The following is a 23085-nucleotide window of genomic DNA, read 5'->3' as shown; positions in this document are numbered from 1 at the left end:
TTTCATGGGCCAGTTTTATGTCCCACAGGCTGATTTTTATTCATACAAGCAGGTTTCTTTTTCTTTTTTTTATATGAAGGTCACATTAACTGTCCTGGCAACCTTTATCATGCCTTCATAATTTATTTTTGCTATTTTTTAAGAACGCTTTTTATGTGGAGATTTTATTGTTTTACCCTTGCCCTAGACCAAAGCTTTCAATTTTATTCTGCGAACATCCATTAGAAATATTACGGAAACTGACCGTTGCCGTCCTTGATGCTAATTGGTCAGTAGCTGTGGTTAATGCTAACAGCAGAACATCTTTAGTTTCAGTGCAGAGATAAACATCAGGACAGCATCTCATTTATATGATAAGTCTGTGTAAGAAGAAAGATCAGTCCCAGATCTGTCTGGCCTGGAGATCTCTCCAGTGGCTTACTGGTGGGGAGCATTAATTTGTAAGATGAATAACTGGGACACAGGTGTGAAGACATACATGCACACTTGGACAAGAATGACTCTTTGTAGGTACAGGAGGAGAGTACAGCGTACGGTACATATAAGCACACATGTATAAACATAAACTCACGTCCACCTATTTTTAAAACTGTTACCATGTGAACATCTGGGTATGGCATTGTTCTTATCATTTTTTTTGTATGCGCACACCAACGTACAAATTATAATTACAACAGAAAGCAAATATTAACTAGGGCAAAAAAAGGATTTATTTAAATGGCATTCACATTATTTGCAATATTTTTTTCTAGTCTTGAATTGACATACTAAAAGAACTTTACTTACAATATCAGCAAAACATACGAAAACATTCCCCGACTTCTCTTTACATAAAAAATCTAAAGAATAGATCACATTGAATGATAATTTAAAAAAAATGTTTTGTTCTGTAGATGATTGAAGATGTAACCTCTTGTTAAGTAAAAGCTAATTGGCCCAGTAATATACAAAAAAAGTGTGCATGAGCATAGTGTAAAGTGAAGGATGAAAATATGTGTAGGACTCTTTTTTTAGACAGGAAGAGAATAAAATGGAGAGACAAAAATAACATTCTGCAGGCAGGTTTTATATATAGACACCCTTAGTTTATCGACATGGGGCGTACTGTGTGCATTTACAAACAGGGGAGATCGAAGTAAGTGGTTATGAAAACTATATTTCAGTTACTATGCGATTTTGAGTCAAAAGTTTTTAGATTAAAAAGTCAGAATATTATTTTAATCACTCCTGGGGCAGGTTGTCACATGTTTATGTTGTAATTGAAGAGCTTTTATGCAAAACCCTCTAAGTCTCACCCTTAATTTTTTCAGGCTTTGATATTTAGGTTCAGTAATTTCACTTTAATGCCAATGAAAAGATTATTAGTCAGTAATTGAAATGCTTTTCGTTTCACAAATGTCACTTTAGTCATTTCACAAATTTAGCAAATTTGTCTTTTACTGCAGAACCTTCTAAAGGGCTGGTTATAGTTGTGCGTAGGTCCTATGGCGTAGCCGCGACGGCGTAGGTTCTGCATCGGTTTTCATTTATACCTTTGCGGTATCCTCCGCGTCAACGTGCAAACACACCCGCAAACTGCTGCTAGGCAGTATCCACGCGTGTAACCACAGTAGCAGCGCGGCCGTCAGAGAAGAAGAAGCTTGGCAAGTTAACACACAAACGAAGAAGAAACAGCAACTTGTTGTGTATAATTTGAGAAGACCAGCAATGATGGAAGTAAATAATCAGTGACTTTTGTTGCAGTTTGAGTTAAATCACTTCTCAACTTGGCTCATCTTTGTTTTCACCGTCGCAAACGGAAATACCTATGACGCAGTTTTTTTACCTGACGTGGGAGTTCTGGTGGACCAATCACAGCGTTTGCGGTCCGCGTAGAACTGACGCGCTGTTAAAATTTTTGCGAAGTGCACGTCAGGCTACGCAGAGCTACGCGCAGGCTACGGACGCACGACTATAAATCGGGCTTAAGAATATGCAAAAATCTCCACTTCTAAAAAAAGTCTCCAGTCACTCTTTACTGTCTTTTCTAAATAAAGGTAGAAGGCTCAAAGATTTGTTCAATATTCTAATAGAATGAAAAGTCAGATTTCCATGTTTAAGTGCTATAACTGGGTCCCCAGCGCTTGTATCAACCTAGAAAATGTGAAAAAGATCAACCCATTAACTTAGTTTTGGTAAACCATTCACTGCAAGCATGCACTCTCAAAAAATTGGGTTGTTTTTAACCCAGGGCTGGGTAACTATTGGACAGAACACATTTCTGGGTTAACATGACCCAAGTAATGGGTTGTTTTAACTCAACTGCTGGGTTGTTTTATCATGGTTGATTAACAATAACCCAGCAGTTTGGTAAATACAACCCATTATTTGGGTCATTTTAACACAGAAATGTGTTCTGTCCAATAGTTACCCAGCCCTGGGTTAAAAACAACCCCAATTTTTTTAGAGTGTGTTAAAAAATATGTCATTTAAATTTGGCTCCCCTTGTGATGTCAGAAGGGGATAATGCCGCCCTTTAATCTGCACTATCCAACCACAGCACTGCCATTTAGTACAGAGATTAGCTCATTTTCATGTTAAACGACACACCCAAACGGCACATTTTCGCTCAAACCTATCAAATGATATATTAAATTATCTATATAATATTTTGAGATAAAACTTCACATACATACTCTGGGGACACCAAAGATTTATTTGACATCTTGTGCATTGTCCCCTTAACTCTTGCACCTTGATGTACGCGCATCATCCAATTATTCTCCTGTGGACTTGTAGGACTTTGCTAAAATCATTGCGATGTTTAAGGGATTTAAAACTGTATTTCTGAATGGCCTGAGGTAGAGGCCTGCACTCCCGCGGGAGTCCCGCGGGACCCGCGGGTCCCGATGCAAAACAGTGCGGCGCGGGACAAATTTTGAATGGTTATTGCGGGAGCGGGCGGGATGATAGAGATGCACTTGCGGGTGCGGGCGGGAGGGATGATACGCTGCACTCCCGCAAATTAAATATTAGTTAATATTACAAAACTTTAGATTTATTTATGTTAAAAGATGGGTAAATGTTTTCTGTCTATTCGTTTTTGTTAAACGTTCTGTTTAATAAGCGAGTCGTTTTACTACTTTATTGTTGTTCTGTTTTAAAAAAAAAAAAAAAACTAAGCATTCGTAGTAATGGAAAATTATGTCTTTCATTTATTTGTTATAACGCAGATAGCATCCGTTGAATTCGTTTTATTAATAAAACAAACTGTTTAATATAAGTGAGTTTGTCATTGTAAGCCTAATATTTTATTGGTGTTGATTATAATAGTATTGATAATAGTTATACATTGCGAGTTATAGGAACCCCGTCTGGCGGCTTGATGTGAATATAATTCATATTATAAACGAGAGTATTCAAATGCAAAATGGCAATATCCTCACAACATTATTATTTCTCAAAACTTTGACAAAAATTATTTTTAAGGATTAACTGTATTCTTAGAGTTATTCAAAGATGCACACATTATTCCGCATATGATTTGAATATTAGTCGAGAGTATATAACGGCAATTAACGTCTTATATGGCAATAAATATCCACATAACTTAATATAACAGCATAATGAAATGAATAAAAGACAAGGAAGTAGGATTGGCATGTAAATTGTATTATTATTACCGGAAAAATAGCAAAATAACTGAAATAAACTCTGAGGTAAATGCGCGAGGTAAACACGTTAAAATAAATGAGCAATCACAGTGGAAAAAAAACAGTATTATCTCTCAAAACTTTATATGACAAAAATGATATTTAAAGGAAAAATTCTTACAGTTTTTCAAAGATGTAAAGAAAGTATTCCATATTACTCCAGTTTATGAGCACGTTCATCTCTGGTCTTGCTCTGTTATGTAATAGCTGATTGACAGGTGCGCATCTCCTTCTTTTAAACAGGTATCATATTTTGTAAAGTTACTCATTTAGGGAAATTATCCATGATTTGATAATTTTATTATTATTATGAAAATGTTTTTTTTTTGCAGATTGATTGCGATTTGTATTACCGTTTTACTACAAATACAAGACCTTTTTTTACCACGGAGGGCCGGTGGTATACAAAATTTCCTGGTAGATTTTTTGGTCCTACTCCGCCCCTGATATATATAATGAATAATAATGAACAAACATTTAACAAATTTATTTTATTAAGAAATGGAAATATTTAATAATCTAACGATAAATATCAAATGTAGCCTACTGGGTAGGATTTTAAACGTCTTAGCCAAATATATTTTCGTTTAAAATATGCGGTGTGTTTAATACATTCAGAAGGTGAAAAAAATCCTCACCTGCATATCCCTAAATCCAACACATCTTTGTAAGAACCTAAGTTAAGTGTCCATGTTATTTTTACATTCTGACTTTAAAGAACAATTTGGAAAAAGAGATCAGAGCAGAGGAGCGTGTAAATGCTGCAATTACACTTGCTCTGACAGCAGCTTATTTTTAAAAGACGCTGTATTTTATTGCTCTATTCGCCAAGTGTATTTTAATTGGCCACACTATGAAATTTATATATAAATTCAGAACTTTTTAAAATTTTATTCAATTAAACTTATTCAAAAACTACTGAAAGGAAATTAATGTGTTTGTTTCTATTTTTTTAAATGGTGGGTCTTGTGATTACCTGTTGGGTTGAAAAAGTTTGCAAACCCCTATAATACATAAGCAAGATTGATCAAAGCTTTATCAAATCTTTTATTTTTTTTATTAGTAATTATATCATGTTATTCATGTATATAAGTAAATAACGTCGTAAGATACGCATACTTTGTGTCCAAAAACTTACTTTATTTTCCAATAAACTGATGAGTTTTGCATCAAATAGATTTTTGATACTCTTGCAATAGACTATTTATGACGATTCACAGACGATTCATTGTTACATCTATGACTTAAAAAATTACGATTTGTATATCCTTTTCTTTTTAGAGACCGTTCGCATCAAGTTGCCAAGTTTATTTTAAATCTTGATGAGCGGCAAGCGCACTCAAATTTAGACGCGTCTGAAACAAAACTCGTATTTACAGGCGAACGCTTTGAAAAGAAGAAGAAATTCAGTGCGTCCTTCGTTTTCCATTCACTTTAGATGTTAAGTTAATGGACTCGAATGCAAAAATTCTTCCAATAAGTGGTCGGGACTCAGGACACAATCAATTTGGGCATAAAGTGGTGGGACTGCTGTGACTGCAGGCAGCCTATGACAGCAACCTTCAACCTGGTGGTATGACAACAACCGGCCTCGTTGCCAAAAAACAGACCGGCCCATCAGGAATTCTCCTTGTCCGATTAGCCATCTAAGCCTGTTACCATGTATTGATAAGGAATTATATGTGCACGCACATTTTTTTAAGACCTTTCCTGAGACCGAAAGTAAACACCCATCCATCCTGCCTGCGGGCATTTGCGGGCGGGAGCGGGACAAAATATCACAGATGCGGGCGGGAGCGGGACTAAAAATTAAAAATCTTTGCGGGAGCGGGCGGGAGTGGGACTGAACATTGCGGGTGCGGGCGGGAGCGGGACTGAAAATTGTGTCCCGCGCAGACCTCTAGCCTGAGGTCTGGATTAGGCGGATTTTGACGGAGGTGGTGTTTAGTGGCTTTGCTTCTGAGCTCTTTAATTATAAAATAAATAAATTGTATAAAATATCTGTTGGCCAAAACAATAATTTGGTATTATATAAAATAATAAGATGAATTTTATGCTGTCATTATGTCATACTGATGATGTCATTATGTCAATCAAATATCTGAATGTATACGTGAAAGCATTGCAGTTAGGAACAGAGCACGGCATGTAGGGGAAAATATTTTTTTGCTCTGTGTCTCTTTTAAATAAATCTGTTACTATAGCAACCCTGGCTTGAGAGATGGGGTGAAGTGGGGGAGTGCGAGAGACCTGGTAACCATAGTAACCCACAAAGGGACTGGCTAAAACTTGCAGAAATATATGAGACGCTATAGGTTGGGAAGGGAGAGAGAGAACGAGAGAGCTAACAAGGTGAGAATGATTTTAGCGAGGGGACAAGCGCTCAGCGGACTGGACAAAGTGCCTCATCCAATCAGACACTGACCTTCCTCACCATTAGCCAATCAGGTAGCTGGCAGAAAACAAAGCGCCTTCAAAGCACGAGGCTGCGTATCATGGTAAAACATGAAAAACGAAGAATGAGATTACACTGGATGATCTAGAAACAACAATGCTCACAACAAATAACTGGAATAGAATAAGACCAATTATAGAGAAGCAATGAAAGACGCACACTAGAGAATAATTGATGGCATTACAATAAAATAAATAAAAATGGATAATACATTAAATACCGTACGTACATAGATAACTTTCATACTCAGACACAATTAAAGAATTGTTGATGTAGTGTCAGAATGTTGAACCCTTTGTGTTCTTTAAATAATGTTGTTTACTGGATCAAGGTGATCTCTGACATTATTAAGTATATCTGACATTTGGCATTGACATGTGTAAATTAACCTGGTAGTTCAATGGCCTCCAAAACAAGAGAAATAGCTATCGATCATAGGTCTGCTGTCATATATGCGTTCCTTTACCTGCTTTCTGCTCATTATAGACAGATTTTACTCTTATAATGTTCATATTTACTTTACTTAAAGGTCTACAGCAAGGGTGCCCAAACTTTTTTTTCCTACCAAGGGCCAGAAATCAATGCTGACTGAGGGGGGTGTGGCTGTGTTATATTAAAATTAAAAGAGAATTCCCATGAGACATGACTTACTTACAAAACTTTCATAGAAATTTAATATTTTGAACATTTATTATAAATAAATAAATGCCTTCTACTAAGGCGGTTTAATGCCATTATAACAATTTTCCAAACTGTATCAGAATTTGACAAACAATTATCAACACGCCCGGCTCCAGCTATGAGATGTAATGTGGGCCAAAAGATGTATCTGGTGGGCCAGATTTGTGTATGGGAGATTCAGGGTTGCAACTTGCAAGCATAATATAGTTGTCTCATGGGAATATAGATATCTTGATATTGACTTGATGAGTCTGTTCACCTTCTTTTACTGTATGCGCTCCATGTTGCATTAGGCTGCAACGTGATAAATATTTTTTGGAAGAATCAATGCTCAAGCTTATTTCTTATATTCTTACAGAATGCAAAGGTTTTGTTTTTAAAATATCTAATAGGTCGATTAAAAAATAATGTTTGAGATAATAAAATAATAAATCGTAAAAAATACTATTTGAAAACGTGCCAAAGTTCTTAATTGTACAGCCATGTTGGTTTTAAACATTAAAAAAACTTTTGTATTTTTTTTAGTGTTGCATTATTGTTTATTTACTCATTTTTTTGAAGGTAAGTGGTTGCAATCAATTAATTTAAGCTACATTTAAACAAATTTATTTTATTTTATTTTACTTTTTTATAATAATAATATATTTTATTTGTAAAGCACTTTTCATAGTTAAAAACTCAAAGTGCTACAGAGTATACACAAATTAAAACATAAGTAGAAACATAGTTAAAAACATGAGTGAAAAGATAAAAATGTTAGCAAACAGTAAAAAATGCTTGATTAAAAAGAAAGGTTTTCAGTTCTTTCTTAAAAGAATCCATGGCAATTACAATTTTATGTAAATTTAAATAAATTGATTGCAACCACTTACCTTAAAAAATGAAGTAAATTGAATAAATAATTTTTTTCCTGTACTATTATTAATCTGAAATTTAACATATACTAACATCAACAAATATAAGTGTTACCACATGATCAAAAATATTGTTGATTTTTTTCAAACAGTATGAAAAAAAGTGAAAGACTTGTCCAGCAAGGCATGTTACCATTGCATGTAACCCATCCCAGTGAGCACACAATTCTAACACAAATTGGTGTAAGGCGCAGGGCACCACAGTCGCAACCCACCAGCCATGTGACTCGAACTGGCAACTCTGGGGTTACAAGCCTGACTCTAATAATATATATATATATATATTGCTCAATAGACCTAGATAATAAATGACACCTCACTGACCCCAACAAATTACTGTAAAGAGCTCTCCTTGTAAATGTGTAACTTCTGTTTTTTTTTAGTCTCCATATACTTTTATTGTGACAGAAATAACTGGTTTAAAATGTCAGTGAAAGCTTCACATTAGATTTTCACTATTCCTGATTCTGGAGAAAAGTCTATTGGCTAGTTGTAAATTAGCAAATATTGCATCACAGGAAAAATACTGCACTGTAAATCCCTTCCTCAGCAACCCGGGGTTAAGTTGTAACTCCAGGGCACAAGAGAGCAGCATTAATCACTGTAATTACAGGTCTCAGGGCTTGGGTCATACCTACTTAGAAGTGAACTTGCAGCCCCTGGAGCAGCAACAAAGATCCTTAGACCTAGACTATTCCCAGAATGTGTCCCGTTACAGTAGGAAGACTCCACTGTCCACATTTTGGAAGTGGTTGCTGATTTTTTGCATTATTAATAAGCCAGTCATGTCTTTTATCCAGTAACTTATTCAAGTAACTCACCCAAACATATAAAAAAATTTGGGTCAGAACTCTTTAGGTGCAAATGTGTAGTTATTTAACTCTTTCACCGCCAGCGTTTTTTAAAAAAGTTGCCAGCCAGCGCCAGCGTTTTTCATGATTTTCACCAAAGTTTAATGCCTTCCACAAAATGTTCTTCTTTAAATATATAAACATACAGACCCTCTGCTTTCAAACAAAAAAATAAACATTTCATCCTACCTTCAGTGGTTCTTTTGTAATCAGCTTTTGAATATGGGTAGGTTTCTGCAAAAACACCACATTTTGAGCAAAAAGCTGAGATAATTAAATTTTTGTGACAAACTTTTCATAGAGATCCCATTCAGAGTGATCTTTAAAACAGAGACAGACATGCAGCTGCTTGCCATAGGGCATTACTTCCGGGTTTAAAAAGTTGCGGAAGGGCGCCGCCTGGTGGATAATAGCGGTATTGCGAAAAGACGGAAAATCTCGTCATGGGCAGGGAAGCGTTTTCTCTCAATTGACGAGATATCTCGTCAATGGCGGTGAAAGAGTTAAAAGGGTACCTCCCCAGTGACAGCTAGGTCCCCATTTTTTAGACAATTTTTTCTGACTGTATTGGATTCAAGCAAGATAAATATGTTGATTATTTTAAGTATCTGCAGTGTTCTTATCAAATTTATGGATTTAGTGGCTATTAATTTTACCCTACAGCAGGGGCGGCTCGTGACTGCTCTTCCGAGGGGCGCAAATTCAAAGTGTGATTGGAGTGTCATGTGTGTTGCTCCTATTTTCAAAATATGTGTTTTTTGCGTCATGTGAACCATGTGCATCACGTGTTTTGTCAAAATAAGTGCCTGCTGCACCAAAACCGTTTATAATAAAAGAGACGCTCACATTCACACAATACACACATGCAGTGGCGGCGTGACTCCTCATCCGAGGGGCGCTAATTCAAAATAAGTGTTCGGAGTATCATGTGTGTGGTTCCCTTTTCCAAAATATGTGTCCTGCATGTTGAGAGATCCTGTGAGCATCACGTGTTTTGACAAAATAAGTGCCTGCTGCACAGGTGTCAAAACCGTTTATGATAAAAGAGACGCTCACGTTCACAAAATACACGCAAGACACTCCCTTAACAGTAAACTTTGATTACACATGAGATTATGCGAGTATCTGGCAAACATGAGCGTTTTCTTTTTATCATAAACCCTTTAGACGCATCTGCAGCAGGCACTTATTTTGGCAAGACACGTGATGCACACACAATCTCTCAAAGCGCAGAACACATATTTTGAAATTACGAACCACACACATGACGAGCTACATACATGTTGTGACGAACTTTGCCCTCAAAAAAAGAAGTCACCAGCCGCCACTGCGCCTTAACGCTTTATTTCCACCGACTGCGTAACGGCTGCGGATCCGCTGCAGAATGGCGGCGGAGTCAATTGGTTTCCATTCAAGTCAATGTGTGTATTTTCACTGACTGCGTTCCGAATCCATCACAGCTCCGGCCATCCGCAGCCCTCCGGAACAAATACACACGCCGGATTTCCACCGACTACGGAGCGGCTGCAGATTGGCTCTGCTGCGTTACGACTCCGCACTCTGCCGTCCGCCAATACCCACCATTTCCGTCTTTGTTGCAGAGTAGCTGCGTGCTGAAGTGACGAGGACCCATGAGGTCTCGCAAATTCACGTGATGATCGCGCGATATCTAGTTCTGTCTCCGCCCATTATGACGTTAAATTATGACGTTTTGCTGGACCAGCCCAGATCACAACACGAGATCTCGCGAATTCAAGTATGATCACGCGATATAGTCATGGCTCCGCCTTGCGGAGCTGTCCGGCATCCGTCAAGTTGGGGGAAATCCAGTGTAACAGTAAACTCTGATTACGCATAAGATTATGCGAGTATCTGGCAAACGCAAGCGTCTCTTTTATCATAAACCCTTTAGACGCGTCTGCAGCAGGCACTTATTTTGGCAAGACACGTGATGCACACACAATCTCTCAAAGCGCAGAACACAGATTTTGAAATTATGAACCACACACATGACGAGCTACATACATGTTGTGACGAATTTTGCATCGTGCGCCCTCAAAAAAAGAAGTCACCAGCCGCCACTGTGCCTTAACACTGGATTTCCACCGACTGCGTAACGACTGCAGATCCGCTGCGGAATGGCGGTGGAGTCAATCGGTTTCCATTCAAGTCAGTGTGTGTATTTCCACTAACTGCTTTTCGAATCCGTCACAGCTCCGGCCATCCGCAGCCCGCCGGAACAAATACACAAGCCGGATTTCCACCGACTACGGAGCGGCTGCAGATCGGCTCTGCTGCGTTATGGCTCCGCACTCTGCCATCCGCCAATACCCACCAGTTCCGTATTTTTTGCAGAGCGGCTGCCTGCTGAAGTGCAAGGACCCATGAGGTCTCGCAAATTCACGCGATGATCGCGCGATATCTAGTTCTGTCTCCGCCCATTATGACGTTAAATTATGACGTTTTGCTGGACCAGCCCAGATCACAACATGAGATCTCGCGAATTCAGTTATGATCACGCGATATAGTCATGGCTCCGCCCTGCGGAGCTGTCCGGCATCCGTCAAGTTGTGGGAAATCCAGTGTAACAGTAAGCTCTGATTACGTATGATATTATGCGAGTATCTGGCAAACGTGAGCGTCTCGTTTATCATAAACCCTTTAGATGCGTCTGCAGCAGGCACTTATTTTGACAAGACATGTGATGCACACGTGATCTCTCAAAGCGCAGAACACATATTTTGAAATTACAAACCACACACATGAAGGGCTACATACATGTTGTGACGAACTTCGCATCGTGCGCCCTCAAAAAAAGAAGTCACCAGCCGCCGCTCCCTTAACTCTTTCGCTGCCAGCATTTTTCATGATTTTCACAAAAGTTTAATGCCTTCCAGAAAATGTTCCTTTTTAAATATATGAAGAGTTTCGTTGCAAAACGAGATAACCACCGTTTTTTTAATTGTTCAGAAATCTCGTTTTTTGGTTGTGCATTCCAACTAATTTCAATTCAACTGCAGTTGTTTTGTTTTGATTTAAACCTTCATAACTTAAAAAATACAGTTAGGTAGCACCATAAAACAAAATAATAACATGATAACATAATAATAAACATGTTTTCACAAAAATGTAAAAAAATGGATTTATCTCGTTTTGCAACGAAACTCTACATTTAAACATACAATATATGAAATAAAAGAACAGACCCTCTGCTTTCAAACAAAAAAATCTGTTTCATCCTACCTTCATGTGTTCTGTTTTTATCACCTCTCAAATATGTGTAGGTTTCATCAAAAACTCATCAAAAAAGCTGAGATAATTCCATTTTTGTGAAGGACTTTTGATAGAGATCAGATGCAGAGCGATCTTTAAAACAGTTGCGGAAGAGCGCCACCTGGTGGATAATAGTGGTATTGCAGATTGACGAGATAACTCGTCAATTGCGGGGAAAGAGTTAACAGTAAACTCTGATTACGCATGAGATTATGCGAGTATCTGGCAAACGCGAGCGTCTCTTTTATCATAAACCCTTTAGACGCATCTGCAGCAGGCACTTATTTTGACATGACACGTGATGCACATAGGTTAACTCGACGCGCTGCACACATATTCTGAAATTACTAACCACACACATGATGGGCTACATACATGTTGTGACGAACTTCACATCGTGCGCCCTCGAAAAAAGAAATCACAAGCCGCCACTTCCCTACAGGCAACTATTTTTATATATGCATGTGAAAATGTGATACTTTATTGCACTATGAATATAATGATGTTATTTGCTTTTACGGTTGGCACTTGTATTTTGTAATATATCCCATCCTATAAATTAAATTTCTAATATCTTTACTGCACAACTGCATTGTTACAGTGCAAATTGTGAAAAACAGTACAGAAATAAATTGAACTGAATTGAATTTACACGCATGTGCTCTTCAGTAGTCGTCCACATTGGCACACACACTCCTCCTCTCTCTTGTGTACACACGTACAGATACACACATGCATGCTTTGTCCCTCTGCAGTTTCTCGGGGCTCGCGTGAAACGCACGCACACACACAAGCACATTCACTCAATCACTGCTCTGCTGCTCTTTTTCATGCGCACACATACACACATTAGATTTGCAAATGGAAGCGGCTCTGCTTGAATGAGTGGGTGCACTGGAGAGCCCAGAAGGTCCAGAACGAGAAAAAGAGAGAGAGAGAGAGACGGAGAAGATAACAAGAGACGTGATTCCCCTCTTCCTTAATGTGTCTTTTGTGTTTTTAGCTTGTCTGTCTATCTTAGGATACCCTCCTTTTTAGTTACCATGGTAACGACATGCTTCCCCCCCACTCTTGAGTCTGCCTACCTCTGTCTCTTAGCCCGCTTTCGTGCTCGTTCGTTTTCCTGTTACCATGGCAATGCTCTCCCCATCACCATACCTGTTCATGCTTTTTGCATCGGGATATTGTCTTTGTGTTTTCGGCTTTATTGTAAAAGAATGTGTATGTGTGTGCGTGCGTGTGTGTGTCTGTCACCCTGTGTGTTGGTCTGTGGTTTTGAGGCGTGTTGTTTGTCTCTCAGATTTAATTTGCTGATTCTCAGTATCGCTGATTCGCACCCTCTCTCTCTCTCTCTCTCAAAACACCATCAGTGGCAGTCTGCACATGGTGGGCAGTAACAAGCGCGCCCGTGAAGAGAGATTTTTGGGGTAATTTTTGCCGACGACAGTTGTTGCTATGGCGACAGAACTTTAGGATTTGGATAGATGCTGCAGAGAATGGATGGAGGGTGCGCCAAATTTTTGGGAAACAGACCTCTGCACGGTCTCCTTTTTAGTGGTGTGCTGGAGAACCAAATATGTCACACAGCCTACTGCAGCTGTTTTTGTTGTTCAAATACGTCTATTTGAATTTAAATTGGTAGTGGGAGGGGATGGAGAAAAAGCGAGATAGAGAAAAAGACATAAGATGTAGACATTTTCACTCAGAGTGGTAAAACAAATACCAACTAAAATATTTTTTTTCTGCCAGAACATTGCTGCGTGGTTGCTATGGTGTTCATAGTGGTTTGCATTTGTCCATGTTTTTGGTGATTGATAGGTGGTCACATATTGGCTTAAGTCAAAAGATCCCAATTCTTTACAATATTCGGTTCCCTAGATGTAACTCTGTAGAAATCCTCTATAGCAAACCTTGCCAGTGGATCTCCTGTAGTGAAATTATGACTCATGATTGGTCACTTATTAGTTGCCAAGTTAACTCGGTTGTTTCTCAGTCCCTGGCCAAGTTGTAATTACAGGCTTATTTAGCCTTTTTCTTTTGTCAGAAACAGATTTACACAGTTTCCGGTCCAATTTTCATTTCACCTTTACAGCAAAAATTTTGATTTTTTGGAAGTGTCTGGAGGTGAAAATAAAAATTTTTATATATCCATTTACATTTATTTGTAATAAAAAAATGCAATATAGTATTATTTTTAATAAATAAAATTATCAAAAAACTGAGGTTTGCTGTGAGGTTTGCTGCATACTTTTGTCACAAATTAATAAATTACAGTTACTACATTATTAATACTGCTAGAAGGTTTTGAAATATGAAAACTACGTTCTTAGACCTTTCCAACAATATATAGTTTGTTGTGATAAATTTACATGAAAAATATTGAAGTAAACTTAGGTGTCCCCGCTCACCGAGAAGAAATTATGTTTTTTGAGGAAAACATTGCAGGATTTTTCTCATTTTAATGGACTTCAATAGACACCAACAATTAACACTAAACTCAACACCCAACAGTTTTTTTCAACGGACCTTCAAAGGACCACAAACAATCCCAAACGAGGCACAAGTGTCCCATCCAGCAAAACGACTGCCATTCCTGACAAGAAAAACAACAAATATACACCTTTAAAGCACAACTTCTCATCTAGATCTGGTCGTGATGGGCCAGGTGACCCCACGCAATACGTCATGACGTCAAGAGGTCACAGAAGACGAACGCGAAACTCCGCCCCAGTGTTTACAAGTGTGTTGAAAGAGGACCGTTCCTAAGTTGTTGTATGTCAACTGATAATTAATGTCTTTGTGGCAGTTTATTGTTTACAATGGTCCGCAAATGTGCGTTTTATATATGTAACACGTGACCTCCCTACGTCACTAAGCATTTACGTTAGGTCGCGCTGGACCGGATCTAGACGAAAAGTTGTGGTTTAAAAGAGCATATTTTTTATTTTTCTTGTCAAAAATGACAATCGTTTCGCTAGATAAGACCCTTATGCCTCGTTTGGGATTGTTTATAGTCCTTTGAAACTCCGTTGAAAAAAACTGTTACGTGTTGAGTTAAGTGTTAATTGTTGGTGTCTATTAAAGTCCATTAAAATGAGAAAAATCCTGCAATGTTTTCCTCAAAAAACATAATTTCTTCTCGACTGAACTAAAAAAGACATCAACATTTTGGATGACATGGTGGCGAGTAAATTATCTGGATTTTTCCTTTAAGAAAATGGAATATTCCTTTAAACTAACACCAATGTGATAGGTGTTAAACTGTCATGTTTCCTCCTCCATCAGGTATGTCTTGTTATCCTTGATTAGTCTGTGGCTATATAGCCCTCATGTTGCCACTGTCCTTTGTGAGCTTTTAATATTGTTGCGTGCTGTTTGTGCCATGTGTTGTTGTTTTTATTCATGGATCTTGCACTTTGCACTTTGGGATTAATGAAACCACTAAATCTGTATAGCTTGTAATGCACCGTAAGTCGGTTTGGATAAAAGCGTCTGCCAAATGCATAAATAGATAAATCTGCAAAGTTTGCATATAAGAATGGCAGAACTTGTTGAAAACGATAAAAGAAACGAAAGTGGATAATAAGAGCAGCCCATCAATATGATAGACACTCAAAGTGTTTCTTGCACTCAATTAAATTGACCTTTGACCTTTTTAACAGCCTGTTGATACAGAAATGTCAGTGCCTTGTAGACTGAAGAAACTACACACATGTGAGTCAGTGTTCTGAACATGGCTTATCCTAGTCCCAGACTAAAATGCATGTTTGAGCTGCCTTCGTTTAAAAACACATTTTTTGTAAGGTTTGCTTCTTAAAAACACTAATATAACCTAATATAACTAAGGCCTAGTCCTGGATTAATCTAAAACCTGCAGGAAACCCATTGACACTCACCACATCTACACTCTCAGTAAAGATATCTATTAGACAGTACCCTTATAAAAAGTCCTTCTTTGTACCTAAATGGTGCATATATTAGTACCTATAAGGTACATATTTGTAATATATACATATATTTACCTAAATAGTATAGACCGTTTTACAGGGAATCGTCTCAGTAGCTACGTTTACATGAACACATTTTGCCTCCATCGGATTAAAATCCTTCCGATTAATAAATCCTATCATAGCGTTTACATGAACACTTAATAATGTGATCGGATTGATGTGCGTGTTTATGCGATCGCATGATTCAATGCATAATCAGCCAAAGTCCGCATATTTATACAGCCATTTTTTTTACAATTTCCGTGTGCAAAATATGCGGGGCTTGCATGATTTCATAATCCCCGCATTTTTATTGAAAAAAGTCACATACTAACAGAAAGTAAAAAAATGTTGCATTTATTTCACACAAGCGTTGCCATGGGAATGTGATGAAGTGATGTGATTATGTGACGTGAACATCATTAAAAACAGTTTTTGCAAGTTCCCACCGTTTTTGCAAGTTTATGCAATTTTTACAAGTTCCTGCAATTTCACGAAATAAAATTGTATAAATATCCCGCATAGTCCATCGCATTTTTTAAGAAAACGTGCCGCAAGATCAAGGATTTTTGCCCGCAACAATCACAAAAAAACTTTTGCGTTTTTCTGGAAGGACTGACCATTTTATCTAATTCTGCATACACACCAACATGAAGCATTGCGCTCCTCACTTTAGATTACTCACAGGATTTAACTTTGTGTAATGCAAATTCTTCGCTCGAGTCTTGCACGAAGACGCGTTTGAGACGAATAGCGCATGTTTTCGCTGCAATCGTGCCGCACAATTCACATTGCCCCACGCGAGTTTGCATCTATTTGCAATTTTGCATTGACTTTGTATGTAATCTACTCGTGCAAATCGCTGAATTCGTGTTTGGTGTACGCCCCAAAAGATTGTACACACATATTAACTTTCAATTTTACTGCAACATCTCAGAGTGAAACAACACTGGAAGATGATTTCATCATAATTTCAGTTTTTAAATGACTGATTTTATTAAGGATAGTGCACACACATTTAAAAGGAAATGTAGATGTTTCAGCAGCATTTCTCTGGGGTTAAAATCTTTCTCTCATCATCTCCTTTGAGCATCAGTTCATACTCTAAATTCTTGGGATGGGAAAGATATGTGAAATTAAATATTAATGAAGTGAAGGATGTTTGGCGAATCTTTTAAGCTGTCCTGTTTCTGTGCCACCGCTAATGTCGAGGGTCACCGGACGCCCTTGGGGCCCTGTAGTACCCTGAGTGGCATTTGAGTGGTTTTACAGAACGTCTTGATGCATATTACCCCTGTACACAACATGCTAGTGTTTACAGTATATTGTGGTGTGTGTACACGTGCTTTTTTAAAGTCCATGGTTTGTTTATGCTGAATACTTTACACTGATTACATGTTAGCATAAACAGTGCCAATTTTGGGGTGTGTCTGCATACACATGGTTGACTTTTACAGGTGATGTTTTTGTATTTTGCTGCAGGATTTTAAGCATGCCCAGGTGTACTTAAAGTGCTCTTATTTTACGCACTAATTTTGTACTTCTACTAAAAATTCTTAATTAGTACGTCTTAAAGGGGGTTGGGGGTGGGGTAAATCTGAAGTTTTTAAAGTTTGATTGGGTTTATGGGGTATACTGTAATGTGTTTATATGCTTCATTTAAAAAAACATTATTTTTCATATGTTTTACCTTGATTCTGCACCGCTGTTTCCATCCTCATAAAAACAGGCTGTTAAGTTCCTGGGTCTATGAAGCCCCTCCCTTAGAAATACTCAATATGCTTAGATTTGTTAGCTGTCCTAGTGTGTTGTGATTGGCTGCTTAAAAAAAAAACTTGCTCAGGGCAGGGTTTATTTAAATTTTGGGGTTTGTAATAGTGCTGCCTCACGATTAGTCACGACTAATCGTTTGCAGAATAAACGTTTTTGTTTACATAATATATGTGTGTGTACTGTGTATAATAATTATGTATAAATGCACACATACACACGCATGTATATAATTAAGAAAGATTTGCATGTGTATTTACACGTTTATATTTATATATAATGTATATTATGTATATAATGTACGATTAGTCGCGACTAATCGTGAGGCAGCACTAGTTTGTAATGTCACTAACCCCTGAAGAGGTTTAACACAGTTTTCATCATTGATGCCCTGATGAAAACTGTGTAGTTGAAACGCGTATAGCCATTTTTTGATTAAAGGCTTTTATACATTTATCAGGAGTGCCTCATTTTTTCTTTTTTCTTAATGTTATTATAGGTCCGATTTGAAGAGCACCCTGGATTGTTTAAAATTGCTTGAATGTTAACATTTGCAAGGTTTAGAAACGCATGCAAATTATAAACTTTCTAAATAAATAGTTAGTTATTTCTGAATATTTGAGCAATTATTATTAAAGTGATTATCATTCATGCATGCATTTCTTCTGCCTTCCCACAAAAATATTTTGTGCCTCTTCTGACTGGGTGGGCCAGCTGTCAATCCGAGTGGGGCCCTTATGTGGCCTCTTCACCCCGGCCTTTTAAAAGCACATTTTAGTTTATATTTTCTTAACCCTCCTATTATGTTTGGGGTCAAATTGACCCCAATGCTACTTTGACATCTCAAAAAAAATATGCTAATTGTATTTTTAAACCTTAAAACCTACTTTTTGAATTTTCCTTGATATTTTTTTATTTGATGTTGCCATTAGTCACTTTGGATAAAAGTGTCTGCCAAGTACAGTAAATGTACATACAGTACACACAGTGTTCCTGGAAAACTGATCTAAAGAGTGTTTTTTACTATTAATATGTGGTAAAACTGTTCTCAAATAAAATAAATGCTACATATTATTTCCAATACTGTTATTTTTTTACTAAATATACACAAAATGTATGTGCTACAAAACATACGTTTTCATAGAAATGAATCTATTAAATAAATAATTTGGGGTGGTTTGCCAGACAGGGACTAGTTTAATTAGTTATTTTTAACAAACATGCCTTACTAAAAACTTTACTTGTGTGCCTTTTGAAGCAAAACAAAGGCCACTGATGTATTTTAAGATCTGTCAGTGCAAGTTGTTTTCAGTTTGGACAGCTCTTACATTTATTTTAGTTTAGGACTAGTCTAATCCCTATCCGGGAAACCGACCCATAATGTATATATAAAAAAAAGTTATGTTTTTCCTACAATTTTATTTTAAATTTGAAGTTATTAAGCATATATTAAACTATTTGCGGTCAATTTGACCCCAACTATTAAAAGTGTTGCTAAAATTTTAACATAACAGGAGGGTTAAGAAGTCCTAAAAAAATTAAGTTACATCTTTTTATGTATATTAAGTACATATCAAGTGTGCAAAAATAGAGCACTTTAAATGCATTATGGAAGTGTACTTCTTTTTCTTTTTACCATGTGGTAGAGCACCCCCTCCCAGAAAGTTTTAGATGTCTCCTTATTTAAAACACCTGATTTGACTCATCAGCCTCCTTCCAAAATGGTAAACATGTGTCCCTAACAAGCTGATGAGTTAAATCAGGTGTGTTAAATAAGGAGACATCTTAAACTTTCTGGGAGGGGGTGCCCGAGGACCAGGGTTGGGAAACACTGTGGTAGAGCTTACAATGCTTTAAATGTAAATTATACCAGCTCAAGTTAAATTAACATGTAGGAGAGAGTGGGGTAAGATGTGTTATCCTCTTGGCTTGTCAAATGACTATATACAGTATCTATACAGTATGTCTTAGAAAATTAAGCGAGGGAAAAGCTAAGGAAAGTCAACATTACTAACTCAGCCTGAATGAAAGAGATAAAGGATGAATCAAAACAATATGTTATTACAACTAAGGTAAACGAGGCAATAAGAGCAAACGAGGAATGATGAGGGTATTTGAAAGAGGGAGGAAAGAAGACAGTGGGCTGAGTCAGATGGGAAAGAAGGAGTGATGCAAAAATTAAAGTTTGCTCCTCTCCTCCGTTCCATTTACATTTCCCTTAGGAATGAGTGGGAGAGAGCGAGAGTGAAGTGGGAGAACTCTATTCACACTTTTGCTAAACAGATCAACAAACAAAAAAGTGACACACACACACACAGACCGTAAAACAGGTAGAAGAGAGAAAAGACAAACCAAACCGAGCAGAGGTCTATGTATGCTAGCACACATACAAACAAATACGGTGTGCTCATTCAGTGACGTTAATGAAAGCTGATGTGTGCATAGGTTAGCACGCGTACTACTCTTAAAGCAATTAGCGCCACAGAGAAATGAAAGGGTAAATAAATCATGACTGTAAACAGATGATAGAGAAATAAGAAAACCTGTGTGAAAATGGATCGCAAAATATCACAAAGAAAGAAAAGACGCAGACAGGTCACTACTGTATGACATCATCGCCAGCCATTTGCAATGCGGCATTAAGTCTGAGATTTTCGAACTTCACTCTCACATTTTTTCCTAATTATAAAGTAATTATAAGTTGCAACTCAAAATCAAAACATTTTGTTTTGATCCCATCTCTAAGGCTCTCTCTCTTTGACGTTTTGCACTCGGCTGTACTTTTCTAGACGGTTACATTTTGGCATCAACACTTCAGGGATGTTTCGCTGATACTGTAGCATCTGGAAGTACTTCAGAGTTTTCGAAAACACTCACACACATACAGACTCGCACACAACAAGTCCGTTTATGAATCAGACATCAGATGTTTTGTCTTTGTTCTGAGGGCACTTTTGCATCACTGATGAACCGAGCGAAGCCGTTTCGAGCATTCTGATACACGAGCCGGTGTCATTAAACACTGTCATAAGCAGCTGCGCCACAAGAACGATGATGTCATCCAGTGCGATCCAATCACGGCTCAAGGACTAAGGAAATGAGAGAGGGACGGCTGGTTTAATGATAGGAACGAAATGCCAGAAACCTTCTTTAAGAATTGGTTCACAGCAAATTGATTTTGGTTATGCTCTTAAACCCTCAATAATATTGATAAAGGGTCTGCATGGTCCTTTTTTTTATTATTTTAAAGTTCTCGATAGCCTAGGAAAAGTTTATTCTTTCATTATTTGGTAAACATTTTTCTTTTTGTTTATGTGAGAGTGAAACTAAACAATGACAGTAACTTTGGGTGAACTGTCCCTTTAAGTGTAAAAGGGAGTTTTTGTTTAACAGCTGTAAATGTAATCCTCCCGAGGCGCACCCTTTCTTTTTTCCTCCCTTTTATTAACAAGTTTTGCCTTAATTAGCTAATTGGACTGTTAGCAGTAATCCTGGAGGAGTGTAATGTGCCGGAGGAGGAGAGAAAGGACAAGCGAGCGACAGAATTTTTCAGAAATATCTTTTCGTCGATGACGTAATTGTGAAAATGTCTGGGATGTGGCCACAAGCGCCCGTGTGTGGTATACATTAGCGAAAAACGACCTTTAATGTACACTTATTACAGTAAGATGTTAATGTTACTGTAATGTATATTACAGTAAGACATAATGTATACAGCAATATACTGTATATGCGGTTAGACTCTGGCACTTTCTCTCTGTTTGTCTCTCAGTGTTGGGTGGCCCACGGTTTTCGCAGGAGCCGGCAGATCAGTCAGTGGTGGTCGGAGAGAGGGTGGTCCTGTCCTGCGTAGTGTTTAACTACACCGGCATCGTACAGTGGACTAAAGATGGTCTTGCTCTTGGCATCGGAGAGGACCTGAGAGGTAAGCACACATATGCGCTTAAGGTACATGAGTGAGAAAATCTCATTGACTCACCTTTGTACCACCAGACTAACCTGTAAACGTGACCCTCACACAAACCTAGGGACATTATAAGAATGAAAATAAAACATGATTTCACCATATATGTTTGTCATCTGGCTCACACAAAACTACACAACCTATATGGCTGTGTTCATGCAACATATATGCAACATACAGCCCATGCTTTACCTCCCTATCCCAGTTCTTTCAAAATGATGCAAGAATTATTTATTTCCCCTCTTTTCTTTGTTTAAACACTATTTTCTTCCTTTGTCCTCTGTCCCGGTCTCTCCTTTTCTTTTTTTAGACACGTTGATCTTTTGTCCGTGCTCCAATCGCAGACACATACACATATAGATGTGCAAACACACGCACAGGTTAAACGTCTGCTCGCCGATTGGCTGAGCTAAAGGATGATGTAATCGTTGCCAATACTTTTGTCCTCCTGGTATCCAGATCGATGATGTCATAATGTGTGTGAGAGAGAGAGAGAGAGAGAGGACGAGAGAGTGTGCAGTCTGAATGCCAATGTGTTGAAGTGCTGCCCTCTGGTGATAAACACAAGCCATAGCAAAATACATAAATAGAAAATAGTCTAATAATAATAAAAATATTTTTTAAATAAGTGAGGTAATTTGCATGCATTTAAGATAAAAAATATTGCATGCATAAAGTATGAGTATAAATTGTATAAAATTGTTTAAATATCATTTGGACTTTATATGTAAGCTATGCTGAAAAATGCTAAACATGACATTTGTCGTTATTACCATCCCTGTTAAAAAAAATACATGCATGCCACTAAGAGATGAACATCGCTATGTGTTTCAGCATGGCCGCGGTATCGTGTTTTGCGTATATTGGATGTTGGGCAGTATAATCTGGAGATTACGTCAGCAGACTTGTCGGATGATTCGCTGTACGAGTGTCAAGCCACTGAAGCTGCTCTGAGATCAAGAAGAGCCAAATTGACTGTTCTTAGTGAGTATACACTTCTTATGTACTATATAAATGCAGGTACCCTTACTATGTTCTGCGTTGTGCAGTTTGTATAGTATGTGCATGAAAACCCCAAAGACCTACTATATATACATATACATTCATATATCATATAGGGGAGAGCGGGGCACAAACTAATGCTTTTTGCTTTTGGCTCAATCATTAAAAAAAATTGAGTTTTGAGCTACAAATGAACATTTGAAGTTTGTTTCTATTACTTACCATTCTAAGACAATTACATCAAACGTGAAGGAAGTGCAACCGTTATAACTTACCCCATAGGTGGGGTTAATTGTAACAGGCAGGGGGTTAGTTGTAACACTTGCTAAAAATTACGTTTGCAGGCAAATATTTAAATACTATTTTGTCTGTATACTTGAAGTGGATATTGTTTATATATCTGTCTATAATAGACAGGTATCCACACTGTATTCATTCATCCAGCACTTTTCTAATAGTTCAATTATAAATGGATACAAATGTCTAAATATGTG

The 23085-nt window shown here is 37.6% G+C and overlaps 1 protein-coding gene across 4 annotated transcripts in view; it reads left to right on the top strand.

Moving 5' to 3' along the window:
• kirrel1b (kirre like nephrin family adhesion molecule 1b) overlaps positions 1-23085 on the top strand; it is a 47707-nt gene that overhangs the window by 7902 nt on the left and 16720 nt on the right. For all 4 annotated transcript variants that reach the window (XM_055203344.2, XM_055203342.2, XM_055203343.2 and 1 more), the window contains exons 2-3: positions 21398-21550; positions 22424-22573. In XM_055203344.2, the coding sequence (XP_055059319.2) occupies positions 21398-21550; positions 22424-22573 (303 nt within the window). The remainder of the gene's footprint in view (positions 1-21397; positions 21551-22423; positions 22574-23085) is intronic.

Source organism: Misgurnus anguillicaudatus, chromosome 2 (assembly GCF_027580225.2).
Source record: "Misgurnus anguillicaudatus chromosome 2, ASM2758022v2, whole genome shotgun sequence".
NCBI lineage: Eukaryota > Metazoa > Chordata > Actinopteri > Cypriniformes > Cobitidae > Misgurnus > Misgurnus anguillicaudatus.
The sequence above is the reverse complement of the archived record's forward strand: the minus strand, read 5'-3'. Positions and strand labels throughout refer to the sequence as shown.